Source organism: Gymnoscopelus microlampas, assembly GCF_963454915.1.
Source record: "Gymnoscopelus microlampas genome assembly, chromosome: 10".
In the NCBI taxonomy this organism is placed as follows: domain Eukaryota; kingdom Metazoa; phylum Chordata; class Actinopteri; order Myctophiformes; family Myctophidae; genus Gymnoscopelus; species Gymnoscopelus microlampas.
Genome location: NC_139947.1, coordinates 12,903,324 through 12,918,664, shown reverse-complemented (window position 1 = coordinate 12,918,664; position 15,341 = coordinate 12,903,324). Strand labels below are relative to the sequence as shown.

Genomic DNA, 15,341 nt, shown 5'->3' with positions numbered 1-15,341 from the left:
CATGCATAACTGAGATGACAGAACAGGAGTGTGTGTGTGTGTGTGTGTGTGTGCGTGCACGCACGCGCGTGCGTGTGTGTGTGTGTGTGTGTGTGTTTCCTGCATGCAACCTGCTGAACCCAGATCAATACCTGATCCAGTGATGTTGAATAACAGGGTGACTGACGGTATAGCCTCCCCGACCCCTCTCTCTCTCTCTCTCTCTCTCTCTCTCTCTCTCTCTCTCTCTCTCTCTCTCTCTCTCTCTCTCTCTCTCTCTCTCTCTTAATCTCTTAATCTGGGTATGTGTCTCTCCCTTGTAAGAATGTCTTGCTCTGTTGCCATGTTTAATTGGTGGATACGTACAGTATATGTCGGTTTTGCATAAGTCTTTGTAAATTACAGTTCTTATCTGAGCCACATGGTGGGTTCTTGGGGTAGTTCTCGGGGTGTGGTGGGAATCATTTTCCCACCGCAGGGGGTAAAATGGGGTGTGGTGGGAAAATGATTCTTAATTGGAGGCAGCCAAGGGTTGCCAACCCCTGACACCCACCTCTGTTGCTCACACTGCTCACAAATCTCTTTATTTTTTTACAAAGCTATCCTCCATCACACACACACACACACACACACACACACACACACACACACACACACACACACACACACACACACGCACAATTCTTTATTATTATTCCCCCGGAAAGCTGTTACTGATGTTGTTTTTCTGTGTAATCACTGCAAATAGCTTCGAGATTTGTCTGTGCGTGCCTTTGCGTTGTATGCGTGCATGCATGTGTGAGAATGTTCACTGGCACGGAAGAGTGAACTCTCTCAGAAGTATCGTGAAAGTGATAAAACAGCAGACAGATGGGCCTTTGTGCACAAACACGTCCTGTGGGGGCCTCTCAATGTATCCTGTATTCAAATGGCCTAATGGGTGGTGCAGTCGTGCAGTCGGTGGACCACCGCACATATGGAGGCAAATGCACATTGGCCCCTGTCAGCACTGATGTCGGACACCGTCAAGTGCACATGTATGGAGTCAAATGCACATAATATGGGGTCAAATGCACATACTATGGGGTCAAATGCACATAATATGGGGTCAAATGCACATATATTGAATCAAATGCGTGTCTATGGAGATAAAACGTGCACTGATCACAGACACAACATAAACCAAATGCACATAATGGAGATTAGATTTTCAACATGTACTGATGTCAGACACAACAGAAACCATGTCAAATGCACATTAATGGAGATTTTCGTATGCACGTATACAGTATGGAGTCAAATGCGATTGGTCGGATCGGCGGTGCGACATACTGTAGGTGTGAGGCCCGAACCTCTAGTGTTGAAAAATCCACCCAGACGTGGACTTGTTTTATTGTGTTACATTCATCATTACTGAACCTCTGTGCCTCTCTGGGCGTTTGGGTGTGCATGTATTGCTGACAGAGTTGGAAGGGTTTGATTTGGCCATAAGGGGAAGAGCAGAAGTAGAAAACAGATCTGTCAGAAGTATTTCTGTCAAACACAGAAAGTCTCCTCTGGGCCTTTCTCTTCCATCTCTCTCATTTGACAAATACAAACTCTCAGCTTCCATCTCATTCACTACAGGGCTGTATTGATTGCACTGTATGTTTACTGTTTTCTCTGCCCCCCCCCCCCCCCACACCTTTCATTATTCTCCTTCTCCCTGTCTGCCTTCCCTTGGCCGTCTCATTCTCTCTGCTTCCTTCTCCATCAATCCCTTCCATTGTGTCTTGTGGACCTCATATTCTCCTCCTAATCTCATTCATGCTTCCAGGCTCTCCTGCAGCCAGCGGGACGGGCACTCTGCAGATATACCTGATAGATATTAATGACAACCCCCCGGCGCTGGTGCCCAAGGAGTCTCAGATCTGTGAGCGGGTGAACAGGAATGCCAACGGGGTCAACATCACGGCCGTCGACGCGGACATCGAGCCCAACGCTGGGCCCTTCGTCTTCGAGCTGCCCAGCTTCCCCTCCAGCGTTCGGCGTAACTGGACCATAACCCGGATCAACGGTGGGGAGAGGTCGTAGGCAGAGGACATACAGTATGGCCTGTACTAGTACCAAAGACTCATATACCAGAACAAGTTATATAGGATCTGTATTGATGTGCTCCACAGTGCTCCTTTTATAAGCATTTAGCTTGTGGAAGAAAGTAGAAGCGTGCTCCTGCATTGATGAGGTGCGATTTTCAGGAACACCAGCAAGGTCTAAGGGAGATGCCGCAAACGTGTAACTCCAATGCAATACTTTAGCATTATAGACAAAGTTCTGGCAGACATGCTGCCTTCTGCGATGACAACTGAATTTCTCCCGTGGGATCAATAAAGCTCTGTCTATCAGTTATTTTTCATCCTATAGACCAGTGGTTCTCAAAGTGGGGTCTGGGGACCCCCAGGGGTCTTTGAGGGGATTCCATTCCATCCAAAATGATATTGCACCAAAATCAGTTTAACCAGTTTACATTATACATTTGGAATATTTTTTTTTTACATTTTAACAACAGACACATCTTGTATGTGGGTCCGTGGCACAAAAACGTTCAGATGATGGTCTGTGATCTAATCCATATTAATTTGGGGGTCCTTGACATGAAAACGTTTGAGTACCACTGCTACAGACAGACAGCTTGTCTGCCAAAATGTTTACTATTATGAAGTATTGCCTCGGAGTTAGGAGCGATACAGGACGTCCATTGTTTGAATAAACGTGTCTTATGTGTTCATTGTCATCGGTATAGCAACTCCTCTCTCGCTCTCTCTCATCACAGGGGACTATGCCCGTTTGGGTTTGCGGTACCAAGTGTATTTGGAGCCGGGGATGTACGAGGTCCCTGTAATCGTGTCGGACTCGGGGAACCCTCCCCTGTCCAATAGGTCCATCATCAGGTTGAAGGTGTGCCCCTGCGATGAGAACGGAGACTGTACCACCCTGGGGGCTGTGGCTGCCGCGGGGCTGGGCACTGGAGCCATCATTTCTATACTTATCTGCATCATCATTCTTCTCAGTAAGTGCACACGCACGCACGCACGCACGCACGCACGCACGCACGCACGCACGCACGCACGCACGCACGCACGCACGCACGCACGCACGCACGCACGCACGCACACACACACACACACACACACACACACACACACACACACACACACACACACACACACTCACACACACTGACTTACAGCCATAGTGTCAAAATTGGCAGTGATTTTATTTGATTGGCATCTCTCATAAGCAGAGTGTATTGGGCCATCATAAAACATTCAGCAGGTTGTAACACATAAACAGTTTGTATTATAGATGAATGCCCCGGTCGTTGAAATCCTCTCCTGCGTCTGTTGACATACAAGTCTTTGTCTGTTAGGATAAATATATGCTATATGTCTTGGAAACACATTACGCTGCCGGGTATCTTTATTCCCATGTGTTGCAGCACTCATGCACTTTTCAAACAGATTTGAGATTCATGTACACCTGCAGCTGCAGCCGTACTGCTTTCCAGCTGAATTTAACACTTGATGGAGTGTGTGTGTGTGTGTGTGTGTGTGTGTGTGTGTGTGTGTGTGTGTGTGTGTGTGTGTGTGTGTGTGTGTGTGTGCGTGCGTGCGTGCGTGCGTGCGTGCGTGCGTGCGTGCGTGCGTGCGTGTGCATGTGTTTTTTTCTCAATGTGTGTGTTGAGGGATGGTAGCCCAAAATGATGATGTTTTGTATAAGTGTGGACCACCTGGTTGAAGCTGAACATAATGGCTGTGTCCTACAGGTATGGTGCTTCTGTTCGTGGTGTGGATGAAGCGCAGAGAAAAGGAGAGGCAGACGAAGCAGCTTCTCATCGATCCTGAGGACGACGTCCGAGATAACATCCTGAAATACGACGAGGAGGGAGGGGGCGAGGAGGACCAGGTGAGCGCACGGACATGGAACACCTGGGGACAACGCAGCCAGATAGTAGACACTCTTATCCTGAGCAAATTACAAATTGATGGTACATGAACCCATGTCAGTCAACACCAGGGGTGGTGGTGGAGGAATTACAATGGCTAAGAAAACAAGTATGTGCTACAATGTAACTAGGAGCACAAGCAGACCTTAAACCTTACATCTATCTAAATAACATACTGGGCACCTGTATACAAGCACACAACATACCTAGCATCTATCTAAATTAGCCTGCATAGCTAGCATCTATTTAAATAACATACTGGGCACCTGTATACAAGTACACAACATACCTAGCATCTAAATTACATACAGTAGCTAGCATCTATCTCAAAAAGCAACACTGATCCAGCTGTTTCCCTGTGACAGGACTATGACCTGAGCCAGCTTCAGCAGCCAGACTCTCTGGAGCACATCATCAGTAAGCCTCCAGGTGTCCGCAGGGTGGACGAACGCCCCATCATCCCCGAGTCACAGTATCCCATCCGGCCTCTCGTCCCCCACCCCGGAGACATAGGAGACTTCATCCATGAGGTGAGTTTAATGTGGGCACACGCTCATTCTAATTCCCCTAACCTAAACTTAGAGCTAAACCTAACCCTAAGGGCCTAACGTTAAAATAGACCCTTGAAAAGCAAGGATCAGGAAATGTCCTCACAATTTTTCTCATGTTCCACAATTTCCACTTTGGTCCTCACAAAGCTGGAAGACACACGCACGCAAAAACACCCTCATAATTCATTAGTTTCATGAGTCGTCAGTATTTCTCCATGCACGCTTTTACGCATTTAATGTGATTATGATTTGTTGGATGCTGTTCAATCTGTAAGCCAAAGTATGTTGGTAGAAGCAATGGTTGAGTTTAGTTTTTCATGACAACTGTTACAGTATCACAGTACACACACACACACACACACACACACACACGCACACGCACACGCATGCACGCACACGCACACAATCTTGGTACACACATGCAAGAAAACGCTGATTGACAGGCTCGTGACAGTCCATTCACATTCGAAGTGTTGGCAGCTGTTCAGCTTTGATCCACCCACCTCTCTGTCTCTCCCTCTCTCTCCCTCTGTCTGTCTCTGTCTCTCTCTCTGTCTGTCTTTGTCAAACACACCTGATGTTTCTCCAGAGTTTTTACCAGCAGTCTGGTAAAAACTCATGCACAACAAACACATGGTATTTTGGCCACCCACTGTATCCCTGAGGGGGTGGAGGCATTGCTTCCTGTCCACAGTGTCTCTCGAGCCCTCCCGTAGAAGTGGAGGAAATGTCTATTCGTGGAACAGCAGCAACATGGCTTCCTCTACAGTATCTCCAACTGTATCCTGTAACAACAGCATGGTTCTGTTTTTGATTTTTCTGATTTTTTATTTTTCTTTCTCACTAGCAACGGGCACCCCTGTAAACAATGTTTCATCCATGGCACCCCTGAATTACATTGTGTGTTTGTAGCACCTTACATTTATGTCATATTACGTTACGTAAATATGTAAATATACCCCCCAAAATACAGCATGTCCCGAGGAAAACTTGAGAGAATATCTGTTTCCATTATGACCGAAAATGAAAATAACTTTATACTTGGCGGTTAACCACCGGTTATACACCGGTTTGAACCCCAGTATCCCAATTCCGGGGGGAACATTTGCCAAAAATAGCAGATCTACAAGCTCACAACATGTCGCGACACGTTGTATTGATTTTAATAATGCTTAGCTCTGTTTAGTAAATAAAGGCTTAGAGCCCATTGAATACACTGTGTCTCGTCGAATCCAGGGCAAAACAAATGAACTCGAGTTACATGCATTTGCAGGAAACCAATAGAAAGAAAGTGGATGGAGCCGGAAATCTTCGGATGACGTTATATCCGTATCCGTGTGAGTTACAGTGAAAGTGGTCACTCCGGATTATAGATCACAGCACAATCTTTTATAAAACAATTAAAAAATATACGGACAAAAATTCCCGTGGCAATGAAAGCCTTTGCAGAATCGGACGGGAATTCCCGTCCGTGGCAATGAAAGAGTTAAGGCCAGGTTAGCTCATTTCATTGGCTTGTTAACTCTGTGACATTGTGTCTGTTGTTGGGAAATAACCACAAACAGAGCCCATAGATTTGCAAGAGAAGTGCTGGCGAAGGACACAGTAGATGCACATTTTGTCACCGACAAACAAAACGGTACAGTCTCTGTCTCTAAGGGTCCTTTGGAATGACCATACACATTTTACTCAGATGGCTTGTTAACAATCATGATTGATTGTGAATAGACAAAGAAGGTGTTAGGCAATTTTTGAATGCTACAAAGGCATGGCTGTGTGTAACAACCCGGTCATTTACCTGATGAGAGAAGTCAATGTTTACGTTGTTTCAGCTAAGCTATTTGTGCTAAGTAATATTAGAACATTAATTCGAACATTGCATGTGTCAATCTGCATGCAAGTGCTTTGGAAAATTATGCAGAACAGACAGTCTTTACGTGTGACTGACTGACTGACTGACTGACTGACTGACTGACTGACTGACTGACTGCTGACTGTGAGGTTCAATTCATAAAGGTCTCACAGGTAATTTTATTACCTGTGTAGGTCCTATAAAGAGATGAATGCATTCGCCATCTGTTTTGAATAAGGGGTGTCATGTTTTGCAATTAATTAAGCTTATCTAGACTATTTCTGTTATTAAGGTTTTGTGATTTCTCTCAGACTGTGCAGGGCAGAGGCGTCTAATCTCTGAGTTAGGGTAACCGCATACCCTCGGATTAAAACTATTTCTTAATTCCATTTAAAGATGTGTTTACACTATAATTTATAATTATAAAGCCGATAAAGTATAGTTTTGGACCATGACGGAGGCGCGCCGACTCAGCAGACCTTGAGAATGAGGAGTCGCGCCCGAGCGCCTCCAGGCGCGAGTGCCCGCGACGACGAGCCGATGGTCTGCTAGTCGAATCAGCGCCGTCCGAGTTATGTACCGTTAGGGACAGAATCGTAAATATTTTTGGTGCGGACTGCGTTTGCCCCACTGACTGTGTTTGTCCCAACTGTCACTCAAAGTGACTATTGGCCAACTGCCTGGATGAGGCAGACTATTTCTGTTATTAAGGCTTTGTGCTTTCTATTAGACTGTGCAGGGCAGAGTCGTCTAATCTCTGAGTTAGGGTAACCGCATACCCTCGGATTAAAACTATTTCTTAATTCCATTTAAAGATGTGTTTACACTATATTTTATAACCAAGGGATAGATGCTAAAAGGATACAGTCTTTGAACCCAGTTAGCATATCCACAGTTCTGATGTTCACACCTCCAATTTGGAAGACAATTAGCTCCCTGTTGATGGTCCAATTGTTGATGGCTCTTGGTATCATTGGCCACAGTTACATGGACAGTTGTATTCGGAATGAATACACTTCTATTCGGAATGGATGAATGGATGAATTCATTCCGAATAGATTTGCTCATGTAAACACCCCAATTGGAATAGAATATTCCATTCCAGTCTGACCCGAATGCATTTTCATTCCGAATAGGAGGGGTGGTATAGACCGTTTGAATCGGGTTAAATCAATCGGAATTGACCATGTAAACACTTTATTCCAAACGCTCCTGTCCGTTTGGAATACATGCATTCCTTTGCGCATGTCTGTGCTTAGTAGGGCTGTCAGAATTGTCCAAAAATGACCTATCAAATCTCTAATTCAGCCACGGTTGGTGCTGAGAAGCGCTCGCTCCTGCGGGATAAAATTAATGATTCTAATAGCGTCATTTAATAAGCCTGTAATGGTTAAGCCCAGACTTGTCCAGGAGAACGGACGCTCTGAGGATTGCTGGGATCTTTTTCTAAACAGGTATTTTAGTCCTCAGTTTTTAAAAAGAATCCCTGGCCACATGACAAAGATTTTTTTTTAAAATCCCTATCCACACGTAAACGCATGCAGAAACGCATTGATCATAGACTGTAGTGTTGCGCTCTCTCTCTCTCTCTCTCTCTCTCTCTCTCTCTCTCTCTCTCTCTCCATTTATTATTATAATGACCATGTGCGAATGCGCGATGACATGATCATCGTACGGTACCTACATGAGAAATGTGACAAATACTATAGGCTAGCCTACGTTTTACCGTGTCTGGTACCAATACAAAAAAATAAACTGGTCTGAACTTGTAGATCTGCTACTTTTGCATTAAAACGGCGATGACAAAGGAACACAGGCTTGCACCGCATACAACGCTGCCTGGCCAGGAGTCGGTGCGTTGCTTACCGGCCTGCCTACGACCGATAGACCTCCGCCGCCGCGGAGGCACAAGGGGGCTATTGCCTCCTCCCATGCCCACCAGGGGAAGCTCTGCTCCGGGTAGTGGCCCCTGGTCCATGCCCGGGCGTAGGCGGGAACCACTTTGCGCATGTCAAAAGTTATATTCTGAATGAATGCTTTGGTCGTGTAAACGAGGAATACTTTTATTCAGGTCCCATGTAAACAGGTGAGTGGATCAGATTCCTCTATTCAGAATGAGTTCATTCGGAATGAATTCATTCTGAATGAATTCATGAGTGTCCATGTAACTGTGGCCACTGTGTCCCCATTAATATTCTCATTAACTCAACAATGAGATCTCCCACTCAACTCTGTGGTTGATGTAGGTGATCCACTCCATTGTTTAGGTTAGTAAGAATATGTGGATAGTTTCAGTTATTTTGGGCAGTTTAGAAGTTTAAACCCCCTGGATATTTTGTGCTGAGTCTTGTAATCCATTCTTTTTCATGGAATCTTCTCTGCCCAATTGTCCAGCGCACTGACTGACTGACAGAGGTTTCCTTAATTATATGTAGGATTATAATTGATAGACCCACTATTGAGGTTGTTGAGCTCCAAGGATGGCATTATACAGTAGGTTGGTCCAAACCACTTTGGTCCGGTTGAGTTGTAAGGAGCATGTAGCAACCGGAGCAGTACAACTCTTAGGTCCTGATGTTTGAATCAACTCACTTCATTGTAACTTCATTGCATTCTTGGTTCTCGTATAGGCCTGTGGATACTGATGGCTGTGTTCCTTTCTCTCTGTGCTGTCCAAGGGTCTGCGAGCAGCGGACAACGACCCCACGGCCCCTCCCTACGACTCCCTGCTGGTGTTCGACTACGAGGGTGGCGGCTCCACCGCCGGCTCCGTCAGCTCCCTCAACACCTCCAGCTCAGGAGACCAGGACTATGACTACCTCAACGACTGGGGCCCCCGCTTCAAAAAGCTGGCGGACATGTATGGAGGAGGGGACGAAGATTAAACTCTGTGCGTTTTCACACATGTGCACCCACACACACATATGTACACGTGCAGACACAAATACACACACCTCTATCCCGTCAGCTGGCCTGCCATGCTCTGTCCCCACACACACTGACAAACTAACTGACCAACCGACCAATCAAATGATCTGCCACAGTGGACCATGCCGAGAGGCAGTTCTGGGAGCCATTTCTTAGCCTCCTCTCCAGCTCTAAAACTCAGACTGAAAATGGAGCTTTGGACTGCAGGCTTATGTGCTTTTTTGTTTTATTATATGTTTTATGCGAGATGTAGGTGTTAGTTGTTTGTCTCATGTAACGTTTATTGGCGTTTGAATTGAGCTTCTGTTTCCACACTCCCCTTAAAATGTGAGCCATTTCCTGTTCATGAGGGTTCACAACTTTTTCTTCACCAAAAGCCGTTTCTTCTCGTTGTGCAGATACGTATACGTTAGGCTCCGCTGCTTGCTTTGTCTGAGGAGAAGAAAAGACAGAAACAATTCAGAAATTTAAGTCCTTCCTGTGTGGAAGGCCTTGGCTCATTCTTTCTTGAACTTGAATTACTTAGAACAGAAGCACTGTTGTTAAAGAAGTGCCTTCAGTGGTGCGTATCTTGCAGACTCCTGCTAACTCAGGATTGGTTGCCATTTTCTGGGCTTTCTTGCCCACCATATCCCCTGACCCTTAAACCTGGACCTTCCCATGTCATTTGTGTTTTCCTGCAGAGCTGTGGTAGCCATGGACATGACATGTTAGTGTTATATGAGGGTGTTCTGTTTAGACATACTGTAAATAAGCCAACAATGGCTCATTGTAAGTTACAGAAAAATCATTTATTTTTGGAGTCTGGCACATCTGAGCTCCTAGATCATAACTAACTTGAATGTGATAAAATCACAAGAATGGAACAACATTGGAAAAGAAGATATTGTATGTGTCCTTATTAATAGTGGCTTTGATAGCAGTTGCGTTCATGTTGAGCTCTCATTACTTTTGCACCTACTGTAACACTTGTGTCGCTGACATATGAGGGTTATTTAAGTTCAGAAGGTGTTTTGCATGTTTATCCACACACCCAAATGTTATCAACATGATACCAGTTAGAGGGGGGTACAAAAAATATATAGATTTATATTTATAATAATTAGATGACACCGAACACTTCTTCTAGGGTTACATACTGAACTGTGTGAGCCATAATCGTTCAATCGTGTTTGCACTTATGTGTAGTTTTCTTTTCTTTTTTCTTTTTTTCTTATTCAGTGTGTTATTATGACAAACTTTTGATGTACAATCTCTGTTGCCAGTCCCTGTCACAGTAAAGGAGAAAGCTGAGCCTCAGCCAGGGATTTGGCAACACTCACAATCTGTCTCCTTTCAGACGGCTCTTCATTCATCTGAAAATGTTTGGCAGTACAGAGAAGTAGTGAGGAACACCCGCTGAAAGAACTACAAACTTCATGAGAAAGACTGTGAGATCTGCTCTTTGAGGATCTGCACAGAGCTATGAATAACATATGGCTTTGCTGATGCCGCTCATTGCGGAAGACAAATTGTTGTCTTTAAATGACAAAAAGGAATCACATTACCCAAGAGACTTCTTAATCATATTTCATTCCACCGGAATTCATATTTTAAAACATTTTTAGTCTTGGTGTTAAATTATTTAAATATGCAAAACGTTTCACAGGGGATATTAGGGGATTCCGATGAATAATGATCATCGCTTATGTGCCCATTGAACTGCTCTTAAATGTTAGCTCGATGCATTGCAACGAGTGTTTTTATTGTGCAGAGAGAATGTGATTTCTACTGACAGCTCCTCAACGCTGGGTGCTGGGAGTGCCTCCGCTTGTGGTTTGGATAGGAAATGGTCAGGGTTGTATGTTTAATCCCGCTTCCAGATCCTCTCTATTAATTAAGGGGTTGATGAATCCCCGGAAGTAATCTCCTTGACTTGAGTTGAGTGAGCCGCCACAAAGTCCTTGATGAGTGGTGATGAGGAGGAATTCTCCATGAAACCACTCTGCTTTTCCCTAACTGCCTTTCAGCTGCTCCTCGTCTTGTACGAGATACCTAGTCACGCTCAGAAAGTCTGACAAGATGATGTCGACACACTCTGCTAGAGGCGGAAAAGTAAATTCAGCATAAGATCACAATTATTTTTATCACGATTGGTATCGCTGTCGGTATTATATACCGGTATTATAATACCTTTTTTGTCATATTATGGCTAGTGAAAGTCTACACATGTTCATGCCGGTCAACACAAGTGAACAATATATAAAAATCACAATGAATTGCAACATATTGAAGAATAGTGATCTTATCGAATAATTGCCCAAGAATCTTTGTAAAAATCGAATTGTGAGGTCCCTGTTGAATCCCACCCCCTGCCTGTTACGAAGTCCTGAGGTGAAAGGAAAACAGAGTGGGATCAGCGTAGACGAGGGAAGGAAGATGCAGTCATAATTGCTAATAATAATTGCTACAGGTCACAGGACAGTTACATCATAGATTCACAGACTAATGTCTGCAACTTGTGAGGCGGAAACTGACGGTGAGGTTTTGGCCTTTCAGTACACATCTCAGCACAGAGCAGTTGCAGACACGGTTAACAGAGTGGATTCCACTGGATAAGGTCTTCACTTCAACCCAGCTTAGTATAATCTCTTTAAAAAAAAACAAGCACAGCTTCAACATTCTGTTATTCAGGATTATTTTGTATATGCTATGTTTGTTTTTTTGTGTTTTTATTTGATTTGTATGCTCTTTTCCCTCCACTCTAGATCGTGTTGTCGTCAATCAATACTCAGCAAGGTACAGTTCACCACTGAAAGCCATGTGCATTTATTAGGAACTACACGATTTCTATATGAGCTTACGGCCGTAATTATGTGTGTGGGTGTGTGCCGCTGTTCAAGGTTGGCTACACTATGGAGTAGAAAACAAATTGCTGTCCCATGTGAAACCAACATTTACAGTGTATCCCACCACATTCACCCTTCTAGGCCTTACTGTATGTGAGTGTTCTATGAGCCCCCTGCTGCCACAGATGCACTGATGATTCATAAATGCTTTATGTTCCCTATATACTTAGACATGGGACCTGAAAGGGGGTCCAGCAGTAAAGTAGATTTGCAGATTTGAGGCAAATGACCTTTCAGGTCCCATCTGTCTGTCACATATCGCTCTTGTTAATACTTTTCATTGGTTAAATATTTATAAAACCCTCTGACAGACTTAACCACTTTCAACTTGTTCCTCGTTCCTATTTTGGGCATGTCAGATGTCACAGACGAAAATGTTCACCAATTTGTTCTCAAGAATAGTGAGAAGAGTAGATCTATAAAGCTCAATGCATCGCATACTGTAACGTGAGCTTGTAGATCGGCTATTTTCACTACTTTTGCATGACACTGTTATATGACTAAGTATAGAATAGGGCATTCATTGTGAAAAAGAACTAAAGATGAAATGTGGAGATAAATGTTTTTCCGCCCGACAGCGACGATATACAGAATGACATAATGTCATTGTGATAGTGAATGTTATGATTGATTATCTGTGATAAGGAGCAGCAAAGCATTGATGGACTCAATTAACCCGTTAAACACTCTATTCTTAGTAAATCCGGACCTCAGTTACAACTGTACTTGGACAGATTTTTTTCCATCTGCACCAAATCTCTTCACCAAAAATAGCCGATCAGCTATTTTTGGCGAATGTCCCCCTCAGAATAGGCATTCTGGGATTCAAGTGATTAAACCTAACCCCCCATAGAAATGCAACTGGGGATGCAAAAAAAAGTGATGGATGATTGATCAGTTCTTGCTCCGTACGGTCAACTTCTCGTAGTGACATTTCCACGACAAACCTGAGGGTGGCGCTAGCGCGGGGCTCTTCAACCCATAATGACGCATGGTGGATAATGAAGGTACAACTGTTGCATTTCACACCTGCCATGTGACATGTCTTAAAGTTTAGCTTTCTAACAATGGCTATCTTACAACTGTTCACAATTATAGGCCTGCCTGGCCCTTCCACCCAGTCAGCTTCCCCTGAATGGTTTTAGCCAGACAGGTTGGAAGATGGAGTTACGACATTCTTTGATCTCACCGCGACGCGATCGCTTAGTACATGTAGCGAGCGTGCTTCATAATCACCCAATGAGAGGGATTGACGTACACAATAGTGTTTGTAACTATCAGTCACAGTCACCCGATTACAAGCGTTACATCCACATTCTTCTTCTTATTATTATCTCTGAGTATACCGAAAGAAAATTCCAAATCAACCAGGTTGGTTTGGACAATAAATGATTGAATATTTCATATTATATGAATATTCTTCGTTTACAATGGAAGTCTACGGGACTCTCTCTCTCGCCATGGCTCTGGTGTTAGCTTAACTGACAAATGACAATTAGTCTCACTTCAGACAGTGGAGATACACATGAAGCGCTCAAGCAGCAATTAGAATGGAGTTCTGCAATGGCCAGGACCACTACACTGTAAAATCCTGAGTGTTAATATAACTGTGTGTGTGTAATGTATACGAATATTAAATTAGCACTGAGGATTTTACTGTGTAAGAAAGGAAGCAGGGTCAAATTCGAGGTGCCCGAATATTGCTCAAGTTTGAGTGTACATAATGTAGTAATTGCTTGAAACTAAACCGACTGAGTTGGCAAAATACAACTGTACAATTTGAGCTTTTCTTGCATGTGTCTTTTTTATAATGGACAGAAGAGTTCTATAACAGTAACCATACAATGTTTTAAAATGTGTTGCAGCCCGCATGACCGAGGCTGCAGCCAGAATGAATTCTGGTGTACCATACTCACATAGATTCAAGTGGAGAAAGAAAGAAAGAAAGAAAGGAGAAAAAAAGAATAATTGCACAGTTATCAAGTCAAAATACTTTTTTGTAAAACTGTCAACAGCACAAATATTTTGTATTGTTCTTTGTACCATTTTGTAAGAAAAGTGAAGAAAATGTAAATAAGAAAAAAGGGGGGGGGGGGGGAGAGTCTGTTTTAAGCGTGTTTCTAGTGCCACTGCGATCTTGGTTTCCAAATACGTTAACGTACATAATTATGCAGCCTTGCAGATCAAACTTGTAATATAGAAGCTCAGCTGACGATTCTCCGTCAGCACCATGTGTTATGAATAAAGTTTTCCCTCCTTCTGAGACCACTGCCTTCTGGCTCCTCAATCTGTCAGTGCTTTCTGTATGGGAAGTTTTTGGTCACAAGTTACGTAGTCTTTTGTGAATGTTGTCTGTATCTGCCAGTGGTGGAAAAAGTGCTGCCATTTTTTACTTAAGTAAAAGTATCAATACTGCAATATAGAAATACTCTGTTACAAGTAAAAGTCCGGAATTCAAAATTTACTTGAGTAAAAGTACAGAAGTATTCGCATCAAAATGTACTTTAAGTGGCAAAAGAAAAAGTACTCATTATACACAATGTCCCATTTCAAGTTTTCAAATGTATAAAAAGCTTTTGAAAATAGCAGTCTACCAGCTCTTGTAGATCGGCTATTTTCAAATGGCCAAAATGTATATAGGACTGAAGTGGTTAATATATGTTTTGTAATATTAATCAAAATCTACAAAGTAACTAGTAACTAAAGTTTTCAAATAAATTTAGTGGAGTAAAAGTACAATATTTGGATCCGAGATGTAGTGGAGTAGAAGTAAAAGTATTGGAAATTGGAAATACTCAAGACAAGGAGTACAAATACCTCAAAATTGTACTTAAGTACAGTACTAAGTTACTTTCCACCACTGGTATCTGCCTGCTTAACCCCTTGAGCCCTATATACTTTGTTGTACGGCAACTGGCACAAATAGCAGATTTACAAGCTCAGAAGCCTGTAAAGATTCACTATTTTGTGTGTCTGGTAATCTGGTAATTTACACTGGGTGAAAAGGAACAGAATCCCAAAATATTTCATTGGATTTTCTGTTGAATACTGACCATATCTTATTGATATGCCATATCTGGTCAAATACAATACAATCTACCATTTATATATATGAGCCATTCTACCGAATTGGTTCAAATTCAGAGTTGGAAATTGTG

At 43.2% G+C, this 15,341-nt stretch overlaps 1 protein-coding gene across 1 annotated transcript in view; it reads left to right on the top strand.

Annotated features, from left to right (window-relative positions):
* The window catches only part of LOC311054076 (cadherin-4-like), a gene marked incomplete at its 5' end in the record, with an annotated part of 117,848 nt that extends 103,418 nt beyond the window's left edge, over positions 1-14,430 (top strand). The window contains 5 exons of the mRNA XM_084069956.1: positions 1,796-2,035; positions 2,792-3,028; positions 3,785-3,924; positions 4,330-4,494; positions 9,046-14,430. Coding sequence (XP_083926082.1) covers positions 1,796-2,035; positions 2,792-3,028; positions 3,785-3,924; positions 4,330-4,494; positions 9,046-9,252 — 989 coding nt within the window. The 3' untranslated portion in view covers positions 9,253-14,430. The remainder of the gene's footprint in view (positions 1-1,795; positions 2,036-2,791; positions 3,029-3,784; positions 3,925-4,329; positions 4,495-9,045) is intronic.
* Positions 14,431-15,341: the final 911 nt, after the last annotated feature.